Source organism: Hemitrygon akajei, chromosome 6 (genome assembly GCF_048418815.1).
Source record: "Hemitrygon akajei chromosome 6, sHemAka1.3, whole genome shotgun sequence".
Classification (NCBI taxonomy): Eukaryota; Metazoa; Chordata; class Chondrichthyes; order Myliobatiformes; family Dasyatidae; genus Hemitrygon; species Hemitrygon akajei.
The window spans coordinates 54,509,131-54,532,914 of NC_133129.1; the positions used below are offsets into that span (position 1 = coordinate 54,509,131).

Here is a 23,784-nt window from a genome sequence, read left to right on the forward strand (position 1 = left end):
CTCTATCCTGAGGCAGTTCCCCTGGTCCTAGAATCACCCACTACAGGAAACAGGTTCTCCACATACACTCTATCTAGATATTTCAATTTTTGATAGTTTTCAATGAGATCCCCCTTATTCCTCTAAAATCTAAACTCCAGTGAGTACAGGCCCAGAGCTATTAAATGCCTTCTATATGTTAACACTTACATTCCCGGAATCATTCTCATGAACTTCCCCAGGACCCTCTCCAATGCTACCACATCCTTTCTTAGATAATGGGTCCAACACACACACACACACACACACACACACACACACACACACACACACACACACACGTACAATGAAAAACCTACAGTGATACAGCATCAACTATGAGCATCCACAAGGATCAATCAAATACATATTATACAGCTTTTACAAGAAAGAATACAATTGGAACAACAAAATAAAGCCCATTGTAGTGAAAAATGGTCATGGTGCAGAGGTAGTGATTAGGGTTGTGCAGATTGGTTCAGGAACCAAAGGGTTGAAGGAATTAGCTATTCTTGAACTGGGTGGTGTGGTACTTCAGGCTACTGTCAATGAAGATGTAGGAAATGTTCATTCCCAATGAAAGGTCTCTGCCCGAAATGTTGACTGTCCACTTCCTTCCATATACACTGCCTGGCCTTCTGAGGTCCTCCAGCACTTTGTTGCTCCAGATTCCAGCATCTGCAGTATACTGCAGTCTTTATTGAAAATATTACGGTTGTTGAAAATGGGGAGATCCTCAAAACGTAAGTCAAACATTAAGCAGAAAATTTGAAATTAAGAGTATAATGCAGTTAAAATTTTCAACAATGAAATACACAAGAAAGAGTGTTGCTTAGAAACAAGATACATAGAACCCAAGCCTGCAGCTGCATCTTCTCAACTCGATAATGAGCTAGCGTGCATGTGGGGGATGATATTGACATACTGTACTAGGAGTGCCCTTGCATTCTGGAATATTCTACCCAAATTAAAAAAAAACCCTGCTTGTTTTTCCCCAGGCTCTCGTAAAGCACTTGGGGGGGGGGGGGGTTACAAACGATATCACACGTTTTTTAAAAGAATATTTCATTTCAATTCCATGTATTTTAGCATTCATTGGATGGGTTAGCAGAATTCACACTTTCCCTACCGGCTGATTGACCTGACACTGAATTCAGCAGGGCATATGAAAATGAAACCTCACGTTTAATCCCTTCTGCAACAGTACGTTTCAAACATTTCAGGGTGAACAATATCATCCAAAGTGTTGGGGAAGAGGAATAGACTCAAACAAGTCTGTTTTTCTTTGCAAGATTTATAGATAATCGGCTAAAACTTTAAAAAATAATAATGATTGGCAAGAATAAGCGAAATATTTTTGTTTTTTTTTCCCCACAGCCCGCCAAAAGCAAAAGCCCGGTAACCCGAAACGAGATCACAGCACAGAGCGAACTGGAGGGGCAAGAAATTTACCTCATGATCGAGGGAGTACCGTTGTCCCGCCCTCGGTGACAGGCACTATTTCATTCATTTGTTTTGAGGGGGAAAATACGTCTGAAAAAGTTGAAACGACCGAAAATGAATTCTTTATTTTTTTCTCTCTCGATTGCACCCCCCCCCATCTAGAATTAATTATCATATGTTCGCGAGATTTGCTTGGCGCGCCGTGAACCCATGTGTGTCTGCCTGTTCCTAGTTCAGTAAACAACACAGAGACTATTAGCCGCAGCAGGAAGAGGAGGAGATTTTTGTTTTTTTTAAAAAAAAATCTTATTCCCAGTTTAATTTTTCCCTCCCTTTTCGCCTGTAACCGGTTGTAGGGCTGATGGTATTCTTTCCATTTTATTGTTTTGCTTTGGGTTAAAAGAGGAAGAGCGGCGGAAAGATGTGGATTCAAGTGCGGACTATCGACGGCAAGCAAACCCGCTGCATAGACGATCTATCCAGATTGACCAAAATTGAGTCGCTGAGGTTAAAGATCCAAGAGAGCTTCAATGTGAACCCCGAGTGTCAGCGTCTGTTTTATAGAGGCAAGCAGGTAAATGCGAAATAAACCCCCTCCAAAGAACCAGCGAGATGCACCGAAAACGCATTTGCTTCCTGTTTAACTACAATGTAACCCCCAAAACAAGGATTTTTTTTACCCCCCCCCCCCATTGCAGCCGGACATGAATATGCGACTGGTTGTTACGACATTCCTCTCAGCAAGACAAGGATTGAGGAAGGGAAGCAATTCAGCGCAAAATGCAAATTGTTGTTTTTCGTCTTGTTATTTTTTTTTGTAATTTAGTCTGCATTCAGAACAGAGTAACTGGCTTGTGGGGCTTTATTTGCAGTGGAGGGTACAGGATGGTTCTCTCGGTGCTGGTGTTGTATAGGACGGCCCGAACCAGTTCCCCTGATCCTGCTCCAAAATCCCTCGGGCACTGCTCCAAGCATGGCGAGTCGATCCGAGCAGCGGAATTACTCGCTGCTCTGCCCGGGACCTGGCTCAACATGTTCAAGCACAGGCCCGGAGGAGGGCGTAGGGGGAGATGAGCGGCGGGAACTATTGGAAAATGGGGTGGGTGGGGGTGTGTGGTGGCTGGCCCATTTCCTGATGTTAGAATGAAACAGCAGTAGCCGCTCTATTGCGGGGCTGTTGAATCTCTCGGTTATTGATCTCTCCATCCGACGTTAATAAAACCAGTTTGGCGGATTACTTAAAAGGAAAACGGGAGCACTCGACATGTTCGGCGGGCTAAATCTGAAGGGCCTTGTAAATGTGCGGTACCCGAGTCATCGCACGGAATATGTACTGTACCCTGGGGCTCCTGTTGGGGAGATTACTGCTCACGTCGCCCTCTAGCAGGTCGTCTGCTGCGAAAGCCTTGTCCCCAACCCCCCACTTCCCCAGACTCGGAGCTCGCTTCTCCTTCCCCGGTCAGAGGGTGGGAGCGAGGCTAGACTGGAAACTCAATCCGTTCCAAAATGTAACCAACACATTAGTCTGGATTCCCTCATAGGACGAGAAACTTCTCGCTTGGTAGTTTCCCCCCCACTTTGTTTTGTGCAACAGTGAATTTCCAAACTGGGGAGTCGTAGAAAAAGTCTTTTCCCCCCAACACGTGATCATCTTGAGCATTCTGGGCAGATTACATCAGAAATTATCCGTGTGCATAGCTTGTATTTCTGCTCATTCATAAACATCACATTAGTAAAACAGAAAATGATGGAAAAACTGCAGTTGAGGCGGTATCCGTGGAGAATAAAACGATGTTAAAGCCTTGGGTCGAAATCTTCCTTCGGAACTGCCTGACCTGCTGAGTGTTTCCATCTATTTCTATTTAGATTTTTAGCATCTGCAGCTTTTGTGATTTTACATATGCAAGTTACGTTAGGTCTGATTTCCTCCAGTTCCAGTTAATAGTTGGATTAGGGTGAGTAAAAAAAAGCTGAATGTGTTAAGCAATGCACTGAATAAACACGAAAATAAAAACTGCAAATGTCAAAAATCTGAAATAATCTATCATGGAATGGTATAGCACAGGATTGCTTTGGCCTGCAATGTGGTGCTGAACCAATTAAATTAATAATCAAACAGCCAACTAAACTAATCTCTTCTGCCTGCACAGTGTCCATATCTTTCCATTTTCCTCACATTCATGTGCCTATCTAAATGTCTCTTAAAAGCCTCTGATGTCTTTGCCTTTACTATCACCCCAGGCAGCGCGTTCTAGGTACCCACCACTCTCTTTGTGTTTAAAGAAGGCACTTGCTCCTCATATCTCCTTTGAAGTTACACTCTCTGACCTTAAATGCATGTCCACCGGTATTAATCATTTCAACCCTTGGAAAAAGATATTGCCTGTCTACTCTACCTTATAAACCTCTATCAGATCTCTCTTCAGCCTCCGCCACTCCAGACAAGCAAACCAAGTTGTCCAACATCTCATGACAGCACACACCCTCAGGCAACATCCTGATAAACCTCTTCTGTACTCTCTCCAAAGCTTCAATATCCTTCCTATAATGGATTGACCAGGATTGTATGCAGTACTTCAGATATGTCCTAACTAGAGTTTTATAAAGCTACACCATAACTTTCTGACTTTTGAACCCAATGCCTGGTCTAATAAAGGCAAGTGGCCATATGCCGCCTTATCCTATCAACGTGCGTAGTCACTTTCAGGGAGCTTTGAACCTGGACCCCAAGATCTCTCTGCTCATCAACTCTTAAGGATCTTACCTTTAATAGTGTACTGTCTCTTTGCATTTGACATCCCCCCCCCCCCTGCCCAGGTACAGAGCTTCACATTTGGCCGGGATAAATTACACCTGCCATTTCTCTGCCTGTATCTCCAACTGATCTTAATCCCGTTGTATTCTTTGCCAATTTTTATGCTATCTGCAACACAACCAATTTTCGTATCATCCACAAACTCACTAGCTCACCCATTGACATTTTCATCCAGGTCATGTACATACATTACAAACAGCAGAGATCCAAAGTACAGATCACTGCAGAACACCACTAATGACAGACTTTCAGCTTCAAGACCCTTCAACCACTACCCTTTGTCTTCCAAGTGCAAGGCAGTTCTAAATCCAAATGGCCAGTTCACCATAGATCACGTGCAGCTTAATTTTATGGATGAGCCTCCCATGTGGGACTTCTCAAGCATCTTACTAAAATACATGTAGACAACATCCACAGCATTACCTTCAAAAATCACCCTCATCACCTCATCAAAATATTGAATCAAGTTAGTATGACAATCAGTGGAAAAAGAAATAGTGTTTCAAGTTAAAGTCTATAAAACTGAGAAAGAAGGAAACCTGAAACATTGTTCTCTTTCTATGGATGCTCCCAGACATGCTGAATGTTTTGTTTGTAAATACTGATAAATATCTCTTCATTCTGGGGTTGTTACTTTTAGCAATGTGTAATGTGGTTTAAATGAGTTGTGGGAGAGAGCACTGGTGAAAGATGTGTTTGATTATTTGCAAACCATGTTTTGTATTACTTTCTGCTCTGATTAAAAGCAATGCACCTGAGAACTTGGATGCAGAGTGGAAGATAGTTATTTAGTTATGTATGCACAACACTGAAGATGGTTATGTTGTTACAGGTACATAGAACTAGATTGTAGCATCAGTACTTTTACAAGAAAGCAAATGAGATTTTATGATGTGATATTCCTTTCGCTCTGTTCATTTGCTTCAACTATCTTTGGAATTATTTATTTTGTTGCTGGCGTTCTTAAAGGAGGCACTGTGGTGCTCACTTTAATCAAATTACTACATTTTTCATTACTGCTTGGGTTGCCAGAAGGGGGCCTTTTTCATGTATGTTCATGAATTCACCTATCCAACCAGCTTAAGTAACTGAAGTTTCCATTTTGTCGGTGTGCAGAGTTGTTCACCGTAGATTTTTATACAATGGAATTTTCCAAATTGGACTAGGTGCTGCAGATAAATGTATGATGTACCTGTACAGCTTTTGGAAACTGAATTATATGGTTATAATTATAAGGCAGTATGTTGGAAAAAATAAAAATGGAAATCTTGCAACATTTTTCTTTAATATGCAGAACAATTTGTATAATGTAAGATAATGAAGCATCGTAGAAGTTAGAGGTTAGAATCCATCCACACAGACCAGTGGTTCCCAGACCGTTTTGAGATACTGCCTCCCTTGGCTCCCCAGCCCCTCCTCTCCCTTTCCGGCCATTACATAAAAGCCATAAAGAAATTCGATTTACAATATTTAGTGAAAGAAAATAGGAACCGCAGATTCAAAGCAGTGACAAATAATTGCCAAAAAAATCTGTTTAAAGCTACAAATAAAATTATAGTATTTAATTACAGTGAACCTATTTTTAACAACAATTTTAGAGCATACATTAGTAGCCCAGTACTATTAATGGTTTTAATTATTATGTATTGTAATGTACTGCTACTGCAAAACAGCAAATTTCATGACATATGCCAGTTATATTAAACCAGATTCTGATTCAACTATTCACTACTTCTTGCTTTTTAACTTTTTAATGAGATGGATAGGCTTGGTGCAGTGGCGTCATCTTTTCAATATCGGGTTGAATGTCACTCAGAAGGTCTCTCAGATCTCCCATGTTCAGTACTTTGCAATGTGTTTTGTGGCTTTGACAGTAGTTGGGTGGGTGACTGTACTGAAACCACGCTCCACTAAGTATGATGTTGGAAAGGCAATAAAGAACATTTTGACCTTTTTTCTCAGTGCAGCATAGTGTTTAGAGAGTTTTTTCTGCAACCAAAGTCCTGATATGATTTTTTTTTGAACCTTCGCTTCAGCTCAAAGCCATTTTGTAATGAGATCAGTTTTTCCTCATCCTTCCTGTTAATTTCTACTTTTAAAGAGAAGTTCCAAGAAGTACTCGATAAAACTGTTAAAGTGCAAAGAGAGGATTGACCATCAACTGTAAGAAGACCGAATGTGTGGTTGTTACAAAGAAGAAAGAAATACAGAAAATACAGGAAATTATAGGCTGCTGAGCTTGACATCAGCAGTGGTAGAGTTATTGGAAGGTATTCTAAGGGACCAAATATATCCATATTTGGATAGACACAAACTGATTAAGGATAGTCAGCATATCTTTGTGTGTGGTAGGTCATGTCTAAAGAATCTTGTTGAGATTTTCGAGGAAGTTACTAAGAAAGTGTATGAAGGCAAGGCAATGGATGTTATCTGCATGGACTTTAGCAAGGCATATGACAGGTCCCGCATGAGAGTTTGGTCAAGAAGTTTCAGTCGCTCAGCATTCATGATGAGGTAGTGAATTGGATTAGACATTAGCTTTGTGGAAAAAGCCAGAGTGGTAGCAGATGGTTTCTTCTCTGGAGGCCTGTGCCTAGTGGAATGCTAGGTCCATTGTTGTTTGTCAGCTGGATGACAATGTGGTTAACTGGATTTAAGTGAATTTGCAGATGACACCAAGAATCGGGGTGTAGTCGTCAGTGAAGGAGCAGGTGGAATTTAGTGCAGATAAGTGCGAGGTGTTGCTCTTTGGTAGGACAAACCAGGGAATGGTAGGGCACTGAGAAGTGTGGTCGAACAAAAGGATCTGGGAATACGGGTCCATAATTCATTGAAAGTGGTGTCACAGGTAGATAGGGTCATAAAGAGAGTTTTTGGTACATTGGCCTTCATAAATCAAAGTATTGACTGCAGGAGATAGGATGTTATGTTGAAATTGTATAAGGTGTTGGTGAGGCCTTGTTTGTAGTGTTGTGTGCAGTTTTGGTCACCTACCTACAGGAAAGGTGTAAAAAAGGTTGAAAGAATACAGAGAAAATTTATGTTTCCAGGTCTGGAGAACTGGAGTTACAAGGAAAGACTGAATAGGTTAGGACAGTTTCCCTTTGAATATACAGTAGAACACTGAGGAGATTATACAGAGCTATACAAAATTATGAGGGGTACAGATAGGGTAAACACAAGAAGGCTTTTTCCACTGGGGTTGGGTGGGACTACAATTAGAGGCAATGGGTTAAGAGTGAAAGGTGAAAAGTTTAAGGAGAACTTGATGGGAAACTTCTTCACTTATATAGTGAGAGTGTGGAAGGAGCTGTCAGCAAACTTGATTTCAACATCTAAGAGAAGTTTGGATGGGTAAATGAATGGTAGGGGTATGGAAGACTATGGGCTCAGTGCAGGTCGATGGGAGTAAGCAGTTTATATGGTTTTGGCACAGACTAGATGGGCCAAAGGGCCTGTTTCAGTGCTGTACTTTTCTTTGACTCTATGACTAGAAATACGAACTGAAGGTGGACAATGAAACAATTGCTTAGGGAGCACGATAACATTTGATGGTAGGGCTGATGTTAAAATTAGGAGGATTGGGATTGCTAAATGCACCTTTGAACATTTGAGCAAGATAATAAAGAATTACATAATTTCTATGAGCACAGAACTCAGAGTGTAGTGGTGCTAGGTTCATTCCATACTAACATATGGAAGTGAATGTTGGACAATATCAAAGCAAAATGAAGGAAGACTTGAAGCTGCAGAAATAGAATTTTTGAGAAGAATGACAAAAATATTGTGGAGGGACAGTAACAAATGAGGAAGTGTTGCAAAAAGCTGGAATAAGAAGAGAGCTGATATCAATCAGGAAATGGCATCTGGGATTTCTGGGACATGCACTGAGGAAAGAAGCTCAAACATCTCGCAGTGACGGGAAAAAGATGGAAGAAAAAGTCGCAGTCAACAGCGCATGATGTTCATGAATTATATTAAGGGATGGACAGGCAAAAGTTTTGAAAAGCTTATTAGATCTTCTCAGATTGAAAAGACCATGATTGCCTACATCATACGACACGGCACATAATAAAGGTGATGATCCTGTTAATTCCTCTTTACAAGTGTTACGAACGGATTTATTACCCAATTTGGATCGAGAGAAGATCCTGAAATCTCTCTGGTGCGTCTTATGCATCTCACCCGAGTGGACACAGTATCTGTGAAGATCATTTGGGATTCTTTCTTTCTCTTCCAACTCAGAGAGGCTCGTAAATTTGAAAAGGTTGTGACGGCCAGTTTTGCACTTAAATAGAGTTAACTTGGACAGAAACGTGGCGAAGACTGATTTGACTTTGATAAGATTCACATTATTTCCCTGCAATTGAAGATTGACTTCATTAAACTTTGCAAATAATTCTGACAAATAAGCAATGTCAACCTTAAAACTCTTGAGTCAATTACTGAATGAAGCATTTGAGTTTTCAAAATTTTTTATCACAGTTTCAAAAAACACGTAGTGTCTCAGGAGTTTCCTTTTGAGAGCCATCTGACTTCTGCGTGCAACAGCAAGTGTTCAAACTGTTCATCATTCTCAGTATAATGCTCTCAAAACAGTTGAGAATTGAGAGCATGGAACTTGATTTTATTTACTGCTGTGATAAAAGTATTTAATGATTTGTGCATTTGATCTTTTTGTGGCAAGTTGGTAAATACATTAAATATGGCTTCTTTCACGAAAGTAATAACCCACGGTAGTGTCCTGTTATTGATGGTATCCCATCTACTGTACAAGCCAAGAAAGTTGGTGAGCAGACTGTCTTTCTCTTTTTAAACAAAATGCTCAACAACCAGAAATATTGACTCCCCCTTTGTATCTGTTTCTAGTCCCCTTGCAAATAACAACTTGATGCTGGTATAAATCCATATTTATACTGTCTGCACTTCTTATTTGTTTGGTCTGTTTCTGCCATTTTCATTATGGATTAATGACCACTGTCAATCACTATTGTTTAAGTCCAACCTCAAGCACTGCGATCAATAAATGGAAAGTTGTTATGTCATCATAGCTCAGGTAAAACCTGACTCTGCCTGACGATACATAAAGTGGGGCAGTGATAACTTGGTCGGGCAGTGGGCTAGAGAAATGTGATTAAGATCATTTGAAAGGGCAGATTCTTAACTTTACCCCATTGAATACCATACTCTAATTAACAGGAATCAAGTCACTGTGTGATTATTTATTACGCTCAGATTCTCATGGCAAATGTGGAAGTGTCACATTGTTTTTCAACAACTATAACGTGCTTTGAGCAGAGTCTCAGTGAACAGTGCTTTAGCGAAAAATGAGGCGATTACGTGATCATTGTAATCATTTATGAGGCACTGAAGGTCAAATGCTTATAATAAGTAATTCATTTCTTAAATGAAGCCTGTAATCCTTCAGCTGCACCCCCCCCCCCCTGCAACCAAGCATCCCCTCCCCCACCACCCTCTGAATCATCCACTGAAAAATTCCCTCCCACCCTGGGGGGGGAGGCAGGGGTGATATGGCCAGGACTTATGTTCAGGACTTTGAGACCTCCTGCACCAGCTGGTCAAAGCTGAGGTGACCATTAGTGAAGTACAACCAGTATTCAAGGTGGTTGGGTAGAGGAAGTAATATTTTGATCTTGTGATACAACACCATTCTGTTGGTTTGCAAGATATATAGACCTATAAAGAATTCATTTGAAGTGCAGAAATATATGCAGTTTTGTTCAGTACAACAATATAAGAAAGGGACCCAGATTAAGTGGCTTCATCAGGAAACCTCTTTGGGATGCCTTTTTGGCGTAGAATTGCGTGGATCTATTTTTCCAAGAGATCTGAATTTGAAAGCAGGGTTCCTGAGAATTTTATGGCCTTGTGCTGTTGAGTAATTGCTCCTGATCAAGGGGAAGTTGGGATTGCTTTGAGCACATTACCCACCAGGACTGCCTGTGATATGTTGAGCTGTGAATTTTATCTTGATCAAGATTTAATCCTTAACTATCAATAGAAACTATTCAATATTGACTCATTATGTCATCATTTAAAGCATTGTGAGTGCTGATTGTGGTGAGGCTTCAACACAATTGCTTATACCAAATCTTGAAACAAATGTAAACAAGCTTGGATGCTGTCAAGAAGAGAAATAGCAAGGTGCTGCCCTTTACTTGGTGTGTACTTTTAGGAAATTACTCCAACGAAGACAGGACAATAAAAGATTAAATTTTGGGTATACTGCAGTAGATAATACTTTAGCTAAGCATGCAGCAGTTTTGTGTTAGGTCATAAATTTACAAATGTCAGATGGGGCAGTGCTGTCTTTTGCTTTTGGTTGTATATATCTTTGCCAATATGTTCTGTAAATAAGGAATAACTTACCAGTTACATGCTGAGGGAAGTGTATGGGGATTGTTACAGTGGCTATAAAAAGTATTCACCCCCACCCCTGGAAGTTTTCATGTTTTATTGTTTTACAACATTGAATCACAGTGGATTTAATTTGGTTTATTTTGACACTCAACAGAAAAAGACTATATTGTGTCAAAGTGAAAACAGATCTCTACCAAGTGATCTAAATTAATTACAAATATAAAACACAAAATAATTGGTTGCATAAGTATTCAACCCCTTCAAGCCAGTTTTTAGCAGATACACCATTGGCAGCAATTATAGCCTTGAGTCTGTTTGGATAGATCTCTATATCAGCTTTGCACATATGGGCACTGCATTTTCCCCATTCTTTATAAAGCTGCTCAAGTTCTGTCAGATTGCATGGGGATCACGAGTGAACAGTCTATTTCAAGTCCAGCTACAAATTCTCAATTGGATTGAGGTCTGGACTCTGACTTGACCACTTCAGGACATTAACTTTGTTGTTTTTAAGCCATTCCTTTATATCTTTGTCTTTATGCTTGGGGTCATTGTCTTGCTGGAAAACAAATCTCCCAAGTTGCATTTCTCTTGCAGACTGCATCAGGTTTTCATCCAGGATTTCCCTATATTTTGCTACATTCATTTTACTCTCTACCTTCACAAGTCTTCCAGGGCCGGCTGCTGTGAAGCATCCCCATAGCATGATGTAGCCACCACCATGCTTCATGGTAGGGATGGTGTGTTTTTGATGATGGCTTATGACGACATGGTGTTTAGCCTGATGGCCAAAGAGCTCAATTTTGGTTTCATCAGACCATAGAACCTTATTCCAGCTGATTTCAGAGTTTCCCCACATGCCTTCTGGCAAACCCTAGCTGAAATTTCATGTGAGTGTTTTTTCAATAGTGGCTTTCTCTTAGCCACTCTCCCATAAAGCTGCGACTGGTGAAGCACCTGGCCAACAGTTGTTGCACGGTCACTCAGTTTTTGAGGATAGCCTGCTCTCGGCAGATTTACAGCTGTGCTGTATTTTTTCCATTTCTTGATGATTGACTTTACTCCAAGGGATTTTCAGTGACTTGGAAATATTCTTGCGTCCATCTCTGACTTGTGCTTTTCAGTAGCCTTTTCGTGGAGTTACTTGGAGTGTTCTTTTGTTTTCATGGTTTAGTTTTTGCCAGGATAGTGACTCACAAGCAGTTGGACCTTCCAGATACAGGGGCATTTTTACTGCAATCAATTGAAACACCGTGATTGTACACAGGTCTCCAAAAACAGATTTCAGTTTAACTAGTTATGTGATTTATAAAATCAATTGGCTGCATCAGTAATAATTTTTGTGTGTCATATTAAATGGGGGAGGTGAAAACTTAAGCAATCAATTGTTTTGTGTTTTATATTTGTAATTAATTTAGATCACTTGGTAGAGATCTTTTTTCACTTTGACATGAAAGAGTCTCTTTCTGTTGCTCAGCGATGGAAAAAGCCAATTTAAATTCACTGTGAGTGAATGTTGTAAAACAATAAAGCATGAAAACTTTCGGGGGGGGAGAGAATACTTTTTATAAGCACTGTATGTAAATGTGTAGTAGACTATTGTGATGGATATATTTCAAAGAGAAAAATCATTCAAGAAAATGTGGCTTTCCAGTTGTCTGAAATATTTTATTGGCAATGGATCAGTGTTGCATGACGACTTGAGAACGATTCTTTATTTGCATCTTTTACTTTTTAGTTTAAAACTAAATTTAATGATATAAGGACATTTAACTGATTCCTGTGCTTCTGTTAAGAAAAGCTGAGGGAGCCTGTGATATATCAGCTCCAATCAGAACATTTAACAGGGATGTGCCATCTTTTCACATTATTAAGGTGAAACATTAAAAAAAAGTCAAACATTGTTTTAGTGGTGTCAGCTTATTTATGTGGCTTGACATAATCATCTCACTCAAGTCAGAGGACCTGGGTCCAAGCCACATACTGCAGGAGTTGGGCACAGTCTAAGTAGGCACTTCAGGCATCTGGTGTGCCATTTTTCTGATAAAGATTAATTTGAGCTGTGTGATGGATGTGAAAGATTAGTGGCTAGCATTCACTCTCAACAAACAACATAAAAATGGATTTACTGGTCAACTAACTCGTATGGGATCTCACTTTACGTAGCTGTCGCCTTGGCCACAGAATGTGACTAAGCTTATAAAATACATCAATAACAGTATCATCCTCAGGCAAAAAAATAAACATTTTTCGTTTTTGTTAACCATTGGACAGTAATTTAAGGGTAACTTTCCATTATCCAATTGATCTTGTTAACTTTTAGCTACTAGTGTCACGACCCTAAAACAGCAATTCAAGATTATTCCTCAAAGTTCGATTTCATATTCATCTATTTCTCTGATTTGCTTCAACAAATCCTGCAGCAAGGCTTCAACCCTGAAATACTGGCAGTTTCTTTCCAATACTGATGATGCTTGACCAGATGAGTTCCTCTGGCAGATTGTTGTATGAAGGTAAGTTTTTTACGCAGGGAGTGGTGAGTGTGTGGAATGGGCTGCCGGCGACGGTGGTGGAGGCGGATACGATAGGGTCTTCTAATTAAGAGACTTCTGGACAGGTACATGGTGCTCAGAAAAATAGGGGGCCATGGGTAACCCTGGGTAATTTCTAAGGTAAGGACATGTTCAGCACAACTATTTGGGCCAAAGGGCTTGTATTGTGCCGTAGGTTTCTAGATGTAGGGTTGTCCGAAATTATATCAACAAAGAATAATGGTATGGATATTTGAAAATATGAGAGAATTTCAAACTTCAACATTTCAAAATTAATAGGAGTTTTTCAAGAAACATGGGGATATTAGATGGATAGAACAGTGCAAATCAGGAAGGTCTTGGAAAATTTTGTTTCAGTGCAACATTGGAGTGACAAGTTCAAGATTAACAGTGGATAATAAGATCAAAAGAAAAAGGAGCAAGAGCAGTTGCTTTGGCTTCTTATAACTTCCAATCTGTTTGTGCCTGCTCTTAATTCATTGTCACTTTGCTAATTCAATACTGTTTAATTTTCTTAATATTTAGTAATCTATTGATCTATTGTCTTGAATAGTTCCAAAGCTTCACTGATCAAGAAATTTGTTCTCACCTTGATCCTGAATAGTTACCCTTAATTTGAGACTGTGAATCCCGATTCTAAACACCAAGGAGAAACATTATTGTCTACCCCATGAAAATTTTGGGTGCTTTAATGACATCACCTTTGTTTTTCTGAACTTGACATTTAAAAAAATATATCCGTTATGAAAGACCCTCACCATTCAGGACATGCTCTCTCATTGGGGAGGAGATACAGGAGCCAAAGACCACACTGAACAATTCAGGAGTAGATTCTTCCTCTCCACCAGATTTCTGAATGGCTCGTGAACACTACCTTGTTAATCCTGTTAATGAGTCTGCTTCAGTTCTTTTAGGATTGCTCCATCACAGGAAGTAAATTGGTGTAGTCATCGTTGATGAGATGGACCTGGCCATAATATTCTATCTGTGCTTTAACCATGGCATTCTGAGCTGAAGCCAAAAGAGTTCAACAATGTTAAAGGTGGAAGTTGATGGTTTTCATGATGATGTGGGTATGGGGCATGTGGTTGGAAGATTGTCTCTAAATCGAGTTTGGTATCTAATGTTATTGTTATCTTGGAGAACTGCCAGGATGATGGATTGTGTCTCCTGCACAGCAATGTATTGAGAACATAGTGTTTATCATCCATGGTGTTGTTCTTGAATGCTGCCTGGATAAGAAGTTATGAGATAGAATGTGAGGTTGGGCAAGGTATTCACCAGATGAACCTCTAATGCACCTTCTCTAAATCCTCTATGTCTTCAAAGTTCAAACAACATTTATTATTGAAGTACGTATACCATATACAGCTTGAGACACATTGTGCAGGTACCACAGAACAAAAAAACACAATAGAAGCTACAAAAACTTCTCACAACAAAGACTAACAAACATTCAATGTGTGAAAAAAGAACAAATCCTGCAAACGATTAAAAAAAGTAAACAAATAATACACAGAACATGAATTGCAGTGGGTCCAGGAGTAGGCCAGATCGCCCTCCACCCTTGGCCTCAACACTTTAAACGGAGACAGATTAAATTGTTAAACATTGGTTTGTTTCTCTCTCTTGGGCCCAGGCCCGACACTTCAACCTGGCTCAAGTCAAACCCATCAATAGCATGTTGTGATCATACCTGTATTCTCAAGAATCCAGCTTACCAAATCCTTCAGGTGACCACAGAAATGCTAGATTGTTCAGATGGTTCAAAATCACACCACCCAAAGGAAAATTAGAGGCTATGGATTGCAGTGATCGTAGTCTAGAAGTATATTTAGTTGAATAGCTAGCAGTTTTGTGAATTGCCTGTAAAACGTTGCTGTGTCAACGCCATCTTGCATCCTTGTGATAGGATAACTAGAACTACACACAATACTCCAAATTTGGCCTGATCACAGATTTATATGGCTACAACATGAAATATGTTTTGCAGCAGCAATACAGTCCAAAGACAAAGAAGTATTATAAATTTCAAAAATAATAAATGGTGCAAATAAAAGGGATTAATGAGCCATTTTGAGGGGAAGAAGCTGTTCCTGAATTGTTGAGTGTGGGTCTTTGGCACCAGTATCTCCTCCCCAATAAAGGAGCATGTCTTGGATGGTGAGAGTCTTTCATGATGGATACCTTCTTCTTTGAAGATGAAGGGGTGGGTGGTGCCCGTGATTAAGCTGGTTGAGTCTTCAACCCTCTGCAGCCTCTTGCAATCCTGTGCATTAGAACCTCCATGCCAGGCTAGGAAGCAACCAGTCAGAATGCTTTCCACCACATACCTATAGAAATTTGCAAAAGCCTTTGATGATATACCAAACGACAATGTCCTATTGTTGTAGAGCTGCTGGCATACCTTCTTTGTGATTTTTGAATGTGTTGTTCCCGGGACAGATCCTCTGAGATGTTGACACCTAAAACTACTCACCCTTTCCACTACTGACCCCTCAATGAGGACTGTTGTAAGCTCCCTGAAGCCCAGGATCAATTCCTTGGTCTTGTTGGCATTGAATACGAGGCTGCTGTTGCAACACCACACAACCAGTCAGTATACAGGAATAGGCATTTCAGCCCACAGTGTTTGTGCTGAAAACAATGTCAAATTAAACTAATTAACTTCTGACATATAATCCATATTCTTCCTTTCCTGCAAATTCTTGTGACTAGCAGAGTCTTAAACATACTATTGTTCAGTGCTTCTGCTCCTACCACTTCCCCTGGGCAGCTTGCTCTAGGTACCTGTCACTCTCCGTGGGGGCATCAAAAGTTGCTCCACACATGTCCTTTAATTTTAACCCCCCCTCACTTTAAATGTGTATCCTCTAATATTTGACATTCCTACCCTGTGAAAAGGATCTTAACTGTCTACCACCTATACCTCTCATAACCTTATAAGCTTCTATCAGGTTTTTTCTTAGCCTCTGTCACTCCAGAGTAAAAACTCAGGCTTGTCCCATTTCTCCTTATAGTTAATACTGTGCAGTAGTGATTAGCATAATGCTATTACAGTGCAGTGCCACTGACCAGGGTTTGATTCCCATTGCTGTCTGCAAGGAGTCCGTACTGTACTTTGTAAAAGTCTTAGTCATGTGTAATGAAATTCTGTAAAACCAAGATGCTTTCAAAAACATTGAAATGAAAAGTTTTAAAATATAAAACAAAACACTATAAACTAAATCAAATCAATATTTGGTGTGACTACCATTTGTCATTAAAACTGCATCAATTCCCTTCGGTACACTATCGTGCAGTTTTATAAGAAAATTGGCTGGTAGGTTGTTCCAAGCATCTAGGAGAATTTGCCACAGTTCTTCTGCAGACATTGGCTGTCTCACTTGCTTCAGTCTCTCCAGGTGATCCCAGACAATCTCTGATGTTGAGATCAGGGCTCTGTGGAGGCCATATAATCTGTTGCAGAACTCCTTATTCTTTTTGCTGAAGATGGTTCTTTTTGACCATGGCCATGTGTTTGGGGTCATTGTCCTGCTGCATAATGAAGTTGAGACTGATCAGATGCCTCTCTGCTGGTTTTATGTGATGGATGACAATCTGCTTGTACTTCTCAGCATTGAGGATTCAATTAATTCTGACCAGATCACCAACTCCATTTGTAGAATTTGAAGCCCCAAACCTGCATGGAACCTCCACTGTGCTTCACTGTTGGCTGCAGACTCTCATCCATGTAGTGTTCTCCAGCTGTCCTATGGAAAAACTGCCCCCTGTTATGAGCCAGAAATTTCTAATTTTGACTCATTAGTCCAGACCACTTGCTACCATTGTTCACTACCCAGTCCTTGTGTTTTTCTGTGTAGGTGAGTCCCTTGGCTTTGTTTCCATTTCAGAGGAATGACTTTTTTGCAACAATTCTTCTATGAAGACCATTTCTGACAAGACTTCTCCAGACTGTAGAGGGATATATTTGGGTTCCAGTGAGTTCAGAGTTGATAGCAGTGCTAGACTTCCGATTTAGAAGGGATATCAGTTTGATATATATCTCTTCTGTTGTGTTTCTGGCCCTCAACCATGCCCTTTTATTTGGGCTTCTTCAGGAGATCTTGGACAGCAATTTTGAAACTGTTGCAAAATTTTTGCTTGGGAGAGACCTTGCTGAATCAGGATGACTACCTTTTGTCTAATTGCTATGCTCACTCTTGCCATGGTGTAAAAATTGATGATTTGAAGGTTAAATGGTCACATCTCCCACAACCTCACCTTTTAGTTTGGTTGCCCTTTACCCTGTTTGATTCCTTCTGCACCTGTTTCTGTTCCAGGTAATCATTTTTAGTTCATTCAACTCATTCTGCCATTGATCATTAGCATCCTGTTGTTATCTTTGTTTAATTGTGCACTGGGCTATATACCTACCAAGTAATCAAATTTTATTTGAAAAGTGGTTTATTACTTAATGTTACTTTTTTTTAAATAAAAGACAAAAAAATTCTCTAACATTTAGTTTTTGGAAGTCTAAAATTTGTTCTTTTCTACTGACACTAATGCAGAAGGCAAAAAATTAAACATTTAAAACAAAATTTATATAAAAAGCTAGGGTGCCTAAGACCTTTGCACAGTCGTGTTTGTTCTCCCTGTGATCTCATGGGTTTCCTCTGGGTATTCTGGTTTCCTCCCACATTCTAAAGATGTATATTTAGGGTTAGTGAGTTGTGGCCATGCTATGTTGGCACCGGAAGCGTGGTGACATTTTCGGGCTGCTCAGCACAATCCTCACTGATTTGATTTGACGCAGCAACACATTTCACTGTATGCTTTGATGTACATGTGACAAATAAAGATCTTTAATCTCTTCTGATCCAGGTAACATTCATGGCTGATAAATAGCTTTTCTTAATGTGTTTTCAGTGTCAAATGAGAGGATTCTGATGAGGTACCTGGGTGATTTTTGGAAAAGGGGAATAATTAACTGAGCATCTGTCAGAACACCTATAATTTATATATTTCACATACTGGATCTTCAGAGAACTTTATCCTGAAGTGCATGTTTAATATCTGCAAAAAAAAATTGTGCCAACATTTCAAGATCATGTGTCCATATTTATGTGGTTCATTTGCTCCCTAGTACTGATTCATTCATCCAACAGTTTATATTCTGTCAAACACGGATACATTAAAAATGATGGTCACCTGTAAATGAAAAGAATAATGATCCTGATAAATGTATTGTTTTTATATATACACTGCCTGTTGAATCTTTGGCGATCACTCTGTGGCAAAGATGCCTCCAGATTGTGATCACAGTAATAAAGTACAGTTAGGAAACATAAATTCAAGAATAGAGCGTGTTTTGTACTTCATTATGTTCTAAGAAAAAAATGTGAAATTTTTTTTGAAGTGAACGGAAGAGACAGGAAATAATGTAACTTGGGCTGTAATGCACTTTATACGTGATTACATTTTGGCAGAATAGGTTCAACGGACACATTTGGGACATGCTTTTAAATTGGTGCTGATGATGTAGCAATGATGGAACAGGATTTGCATGAATGAATATGCCTTGTCATTGGTAGTTAATTTTAATTTGAAGAGACATGATACAGATCTGTTTCAAGAAGTTTGTACAACACACAATTAGCCCATGCTTTGATTAAACCTGTTAATTTGTGCTTCAGTGAAAATGGAAAAAAACCTGCAGATTTTGGAAATCTGAAATAAAAATAAATTTTGAAAACACTCAGCAGGTCAGGCTGCACCTGTGGGAAGAGAAATGAGTAACATTTCAGTTCAAGGAACCTTCATCAGAATGAGGAAAGAGCAGTTTAGTTTTGCTGACTTTGAGCGAGATGTTGTGGCACTACCTAGCCAGCCAATTAATAATTTGCTGTATATAAATTGGCTTACGATTGTTTGGATAAATGCCTTTACTCTTTGAGTACTGACCACTCCACCACTGTAAATAGTTTCTGACTTATTCTTATCAAAACCTTTCAGGGGTTTGAACATCTTTGGTAGACTGCTCCTGAACTTTCTGTTTGAAGTTATCTTGTTCCAGTAGTTCCTAACCTTCAATTTGTCCAGCAAGGGTAGTGTTATTGGCAAAATTGAAAATGGCATTGGAGCTGTGCTTAGCCACACAGTTGTGTGGATGTAGAGAGCAGGGATCTAAACATGCAGCATTGTGGTGTACCTGTGTTCATGATCAGCAAGCAGGCGATGTTATCAATCTTTACTGATTGGTTTCTAACTCTCCCACCCTCTGCTTAACAGACTTGTTTTCCCGCCTTACCATTCCTGATGTAGGGGTTTCATTCTGAAAGTATTTATAGTGTTTTGTGATTTTATTTTAATTTGCTCTTTGTTGTCCAAATTAAAAATTGTGAAGTTTTTCTTTAAACTTTTTTCCAAGGGATATGGGCTTTGCAGGCTTGAGTCAGCATTTAGTTGCCCATCCCTGGTTGCCCTGGAGAAAGTAGTAGTGAACTGGTTTCTTGAAAGTCTACAACCCTTGGTGTGGGTAAACTACAAAACCGTTAGAGTAAATTCCAGGATGTTGCTCAGCATTGGGAAGATAAAGCAGTATATTTACAAGTCAGCACTGTTTCTGGCTTGTAGGGCAACCTCCAACTGGTAGTGGTTCCATACTTTTTCTGCTCTCGCCCCTCTAGCTGGTAGAAGTCTTGGGTTTAGAAACAAACCCATAATGAAAAGACGCAGAACCTTTGAAGTTTTGAGATTTCATCTTGTCAGTGGTATAAGTAGCATTTATTGAGCACTGACTCCTCAGATGGGGGGGAAGCTGTCCTCTGAGAGAAGATTGTGGGGGGAGCAAGTTCTTCATGTGGGAGTTAAGAATGTGAGATGGTTTCATTGAGACAAGGGGCTGAGAAGAATTGTTTGGATAGATCTTCTTACAGGCTTCAGAGTGGACACAGTGGATCAGATAAAGACAGTGCCCCAGAGCAAACAATTGAAAATAGATACATTAATTACCATCAGTTCTTGCCCCACCACTCCTCATCACCTTGATACAGGCCACCTTCTCTCTACTTTTCCAGATGCAGTCTTGACCCAAAACAGCCCTCTTACAGATGCTATCTGATCCATTGAGTTACTCCATCAGTTCATTGTTTTGCTGCAGATTCCAGAATCTGCAGTCTCTTGTGATTATTTTCAAGTCTACAGTTCATAGAATTGGGTGGGAATGTGAACTTAAGGTATAGAATAATAAAGGAGGCTTGAGGAATGTTTTATACATTGGTAGTAGGAGGTTCATGCATATTAGTGGTCGCCAACCCGTCGATCTTTGAGACCTTCCCAGTAGATCCCGGAAAAAAAAGAAGAAAAATAAATACACACGAATACTGTTGAGAGATTGTTTCCAGGTTGCGGGGTTTAGTTCCGTTGTCTCTGCCCAGCGTGCATGTGCATAGCTCCCCTGCACTACACAGTGTACTTCAGTGGTCCCCAACCACCGGGCCGTGAGGAAACAATATGAGTCAGTTGCACCTTTCCTCATTCTGTCAGCCCACTGTTGAACTTGAACCCACGTGAGGACATCAGTCACCTAAACACAGTGATACCCTCACGCCAGTGTTCGTGTGGTGAACTACATATACCTGTCTGGACACGCCCCCCCCTGCTGACTGCTCCTGTGGCTCCTCCCACAGACCCTGGTATAAAGGCGATTGGAGGCACTGCCCCTTCCTCAGTCTCCAGGATGTTGTGTGGTGGTCGCTTGCTGCTTGTGCTTTCTTCCAGCCAATAAAAGCCTACCTTAACTCATGTCTCCGAGAGTTATTGATGGTGCATCAGTTCACTTCACGCAGTGCGGAGTTTTTTTCAGCAGAAAAAACGAGAGCAGCGCGGGACAGAAGCTAAGTGCCGAGAGTCGTGAAAACTAAATTGTGGAATAGACTGGACATAAGGAACCTGCTTTGAGTATAGCTGTATTCCCTTCGTGTTTAACACCCCCCCCACCCCCCGGTTGGCCGGTCCGCAAGAATATTGTCAATATTGAACCGGTCCGTGGTGCAAAAAAAGAGTGGGTACCCCTGGATGCATTATTTCTACTTCTGGGTTGTGGGATTTTACTTCCAGTCTTTTCTGCCTGGTGCGCATGCGTGTAACTAATCGATCTGTGGTCGATCTCACCTTTTACTAAGGCTGAGGTAGGGGATCTTGGGCTAGAAAAGGTTGGTGACCACTAATGTATATCATGGGGTTCCAGTTTGCAAAGAATTAGGCTGCTGTTGGTAGGCAATGTGTCCTTCCCTAAAAGAGAACAACTTTGAAATCATCACAGGAGGTTTCCACCAGATGAGAATTAAAATTGGATACTTTTGTTTTTGTTGATTGGTTACAGTTTTTTCAGCTGAAGGGATAGGAGCAATATTCTCTTTTTAAAGTAGTATTCAGGAAAATAGTAATAAATGATTCTCCTACTAAGAATGGAAATAGAGGAGAGTATTATTGTATCAAGGTGATCCTTACTGAGTTACGTGTTAGGAATGGTAGGAGTTTAACAACTTGTTTATCACTGTGTTTGGAGAGGGTAAACCTGGCCATTGTATCCTCTCTGTTATGTAGTGACCATTGCTTGAAGTGTTTGTTAAAGTCGGGTATATTGTATGCATGTAGCATCAAATATGCAGCATTCACAAGAAAAACAAACATTAATTATACATAGTTTTTAAAAGAAAAATACAATTAGAAGAAAACAAACTTCATTAAGCAAGCTGGGATCTGTCCTGGCCGTGAAGTCTTTAATTCTGCCATATATAGATTGTCTGACAGAATAAAATGCTTCCAGAAGATGGCTGTGAGAAAATAAAGCAGGAAGTCCTTTGTGTCCATTTTTGTTGCCATGCGTGCTGTGAGTACGGTAATTGGAAAACCCTTGCTGGCTGGCTAAACGCCACCTAGTGGCTGAGAAGTGGTGAACTTCACAGCTTTTTATCCTTGTGTGTGCAATGTTAAGTTCAAGTGACAAGTCACCTACTCACAAAAAAAACTGGCACAACCTTTATTGTGGGACGAAGAATTCGTCGTGTGGTTAGGTGATAATGCTTATTAACTAAACCTCATATAGCTAACTTTACAGTGTTAAACATTTTAATTATATACCCTAAACCTGGTTTGGTCAAACTGAAATGGAAGACTTTGCATGGCAGTTGGTGGTAAATTCTGCACCTGTGGATTAGTAGGTAAATATAATGGAGATAATCGTATGTGAAACTACAGCAAATTGTTAAATAGTTTGAAAATGATCTTAGAAATAAGAACAGCTTGCATTTATGTTGAATCTTTGTTTTTGAAGTTATTTTGCATTCTTTGTTAGCAGATGAAAGTGCATCACTCTGAAAATGGTTGCTACATGTGGCATATTTGGAACGCAGTCTTACAGGAGTGAGGGTTGATGCAGTAGAGTGTGTTTAAACCCATTCCTTACATTATAAAAGTTCTCAGGAGGATAGAGTCTTTAGAGTGAAAGTTATTTTAATCTTTTGTCTTCCCTAATACTTTTTGCATTCATTTATGTGGCCCAGGAATCTAAATCTAAAATGTTGAATGCTGATTAAACAACAAAATAACCCCATTAGCAAATGTAGCATGCAGAACTAATGTATGTAGACGTGAAATGTAGGAATCAATTTTTCCAGTGGCTTTATTTCTACATGGTGGAGAATGATTGGGGCATCTTGCTTCACTCCAGCAAAGTGACTTTGAAAGGCATCAAGTAAGATTTTATTGCATCATATAATCAAATTAAAGGTTTCAGAATGTGTTCTTAATGCAGCAAAAAAGTTTTGATTGAATGTTTTGTTTTGAGGATAACTGCAAATTTGTACTTGTATCTTGAAGCAAATCAAGACAGTGGCTCAACTGTTTAGTAATTGTGGCTGTGTTGGTTAATGTTGAGCTGCTCTCCAGTCACACTGAATTAGTGAGTACAGTGACCCCTGCAAATTCACTTGGGAAGTATCTGGTACATCAAGGGTGGTTTTTCATTTTGTCCCTCCCAGTGCTTAAGTTAGGAGGTGAACATCAGCTTCATAAGAAGCTTGCACTGCTTCTCATATTGGCTGAGAATTGGTTTTGATATTTTACCAAGATAACTATACTGTTACTTGCTGTGGAGGTTTGGTGATCAGTTGGCATTTGAAATGAAAGGGAATAGTACTGAAACATTGAAAATTAGGGGCTTTTCTGAATAGTACTCACAGGAATGTATTGTGGGAAAGTCAACTCCTTGAGGAGAGGGAACATTTTTGACAAATGAAAGAACTTTGGGTATTTGTGGATTGTTTTGCTTGTGGGAATTCATCTCCTTTGCAGGAAGAAAACAATTATGCAAATACAAAACTTACAATATGTATTATCTCATTAAAGGTTATTTTTAATGTGAGTATAGCAAACAGCTGTATTTGTGTCTTTAAACTAATTTCACTAGAGCCTCTTGCATGTGTCAGCATATTAATTAAAAGACGTGTCTCCAATTTGTGGATGAATGTTAAATGCTTTGGTATAATAAGCTAAGGGTATAATGTGTCAGTTTAAAATCTTACTGCTGGA

The 23,784-nt window shown here is 39.8% G+C and overlaps 1 protein-coding gene across 1 annotated transcript in view; it reads left to right on the top strand.

Moving 5' to 3' along the window:
• The first annotated feature begins 1,674 nt into the window (after window positions 1-1,674).
• LOC140729076 (E3 ubiquitin-protein ligase UHRF1-like) overlaps window positions 1,675-23,784 on the top strand; it is a 146,328-nt gene continuing 124,218 nt past the window's right edge. The window contains exon 1 of the mRNA XM_073048380.1: window positions 1,675-2,035. Coding sequence (XP_072904481.1) covers window positions 1,883-2,035 — 153 coding nt within the window. The 5' untranslated portion in view covers window positions 1,675-1,882. The remainder of the gene's footprint in view (window positions 2,036-23,784) is intronic.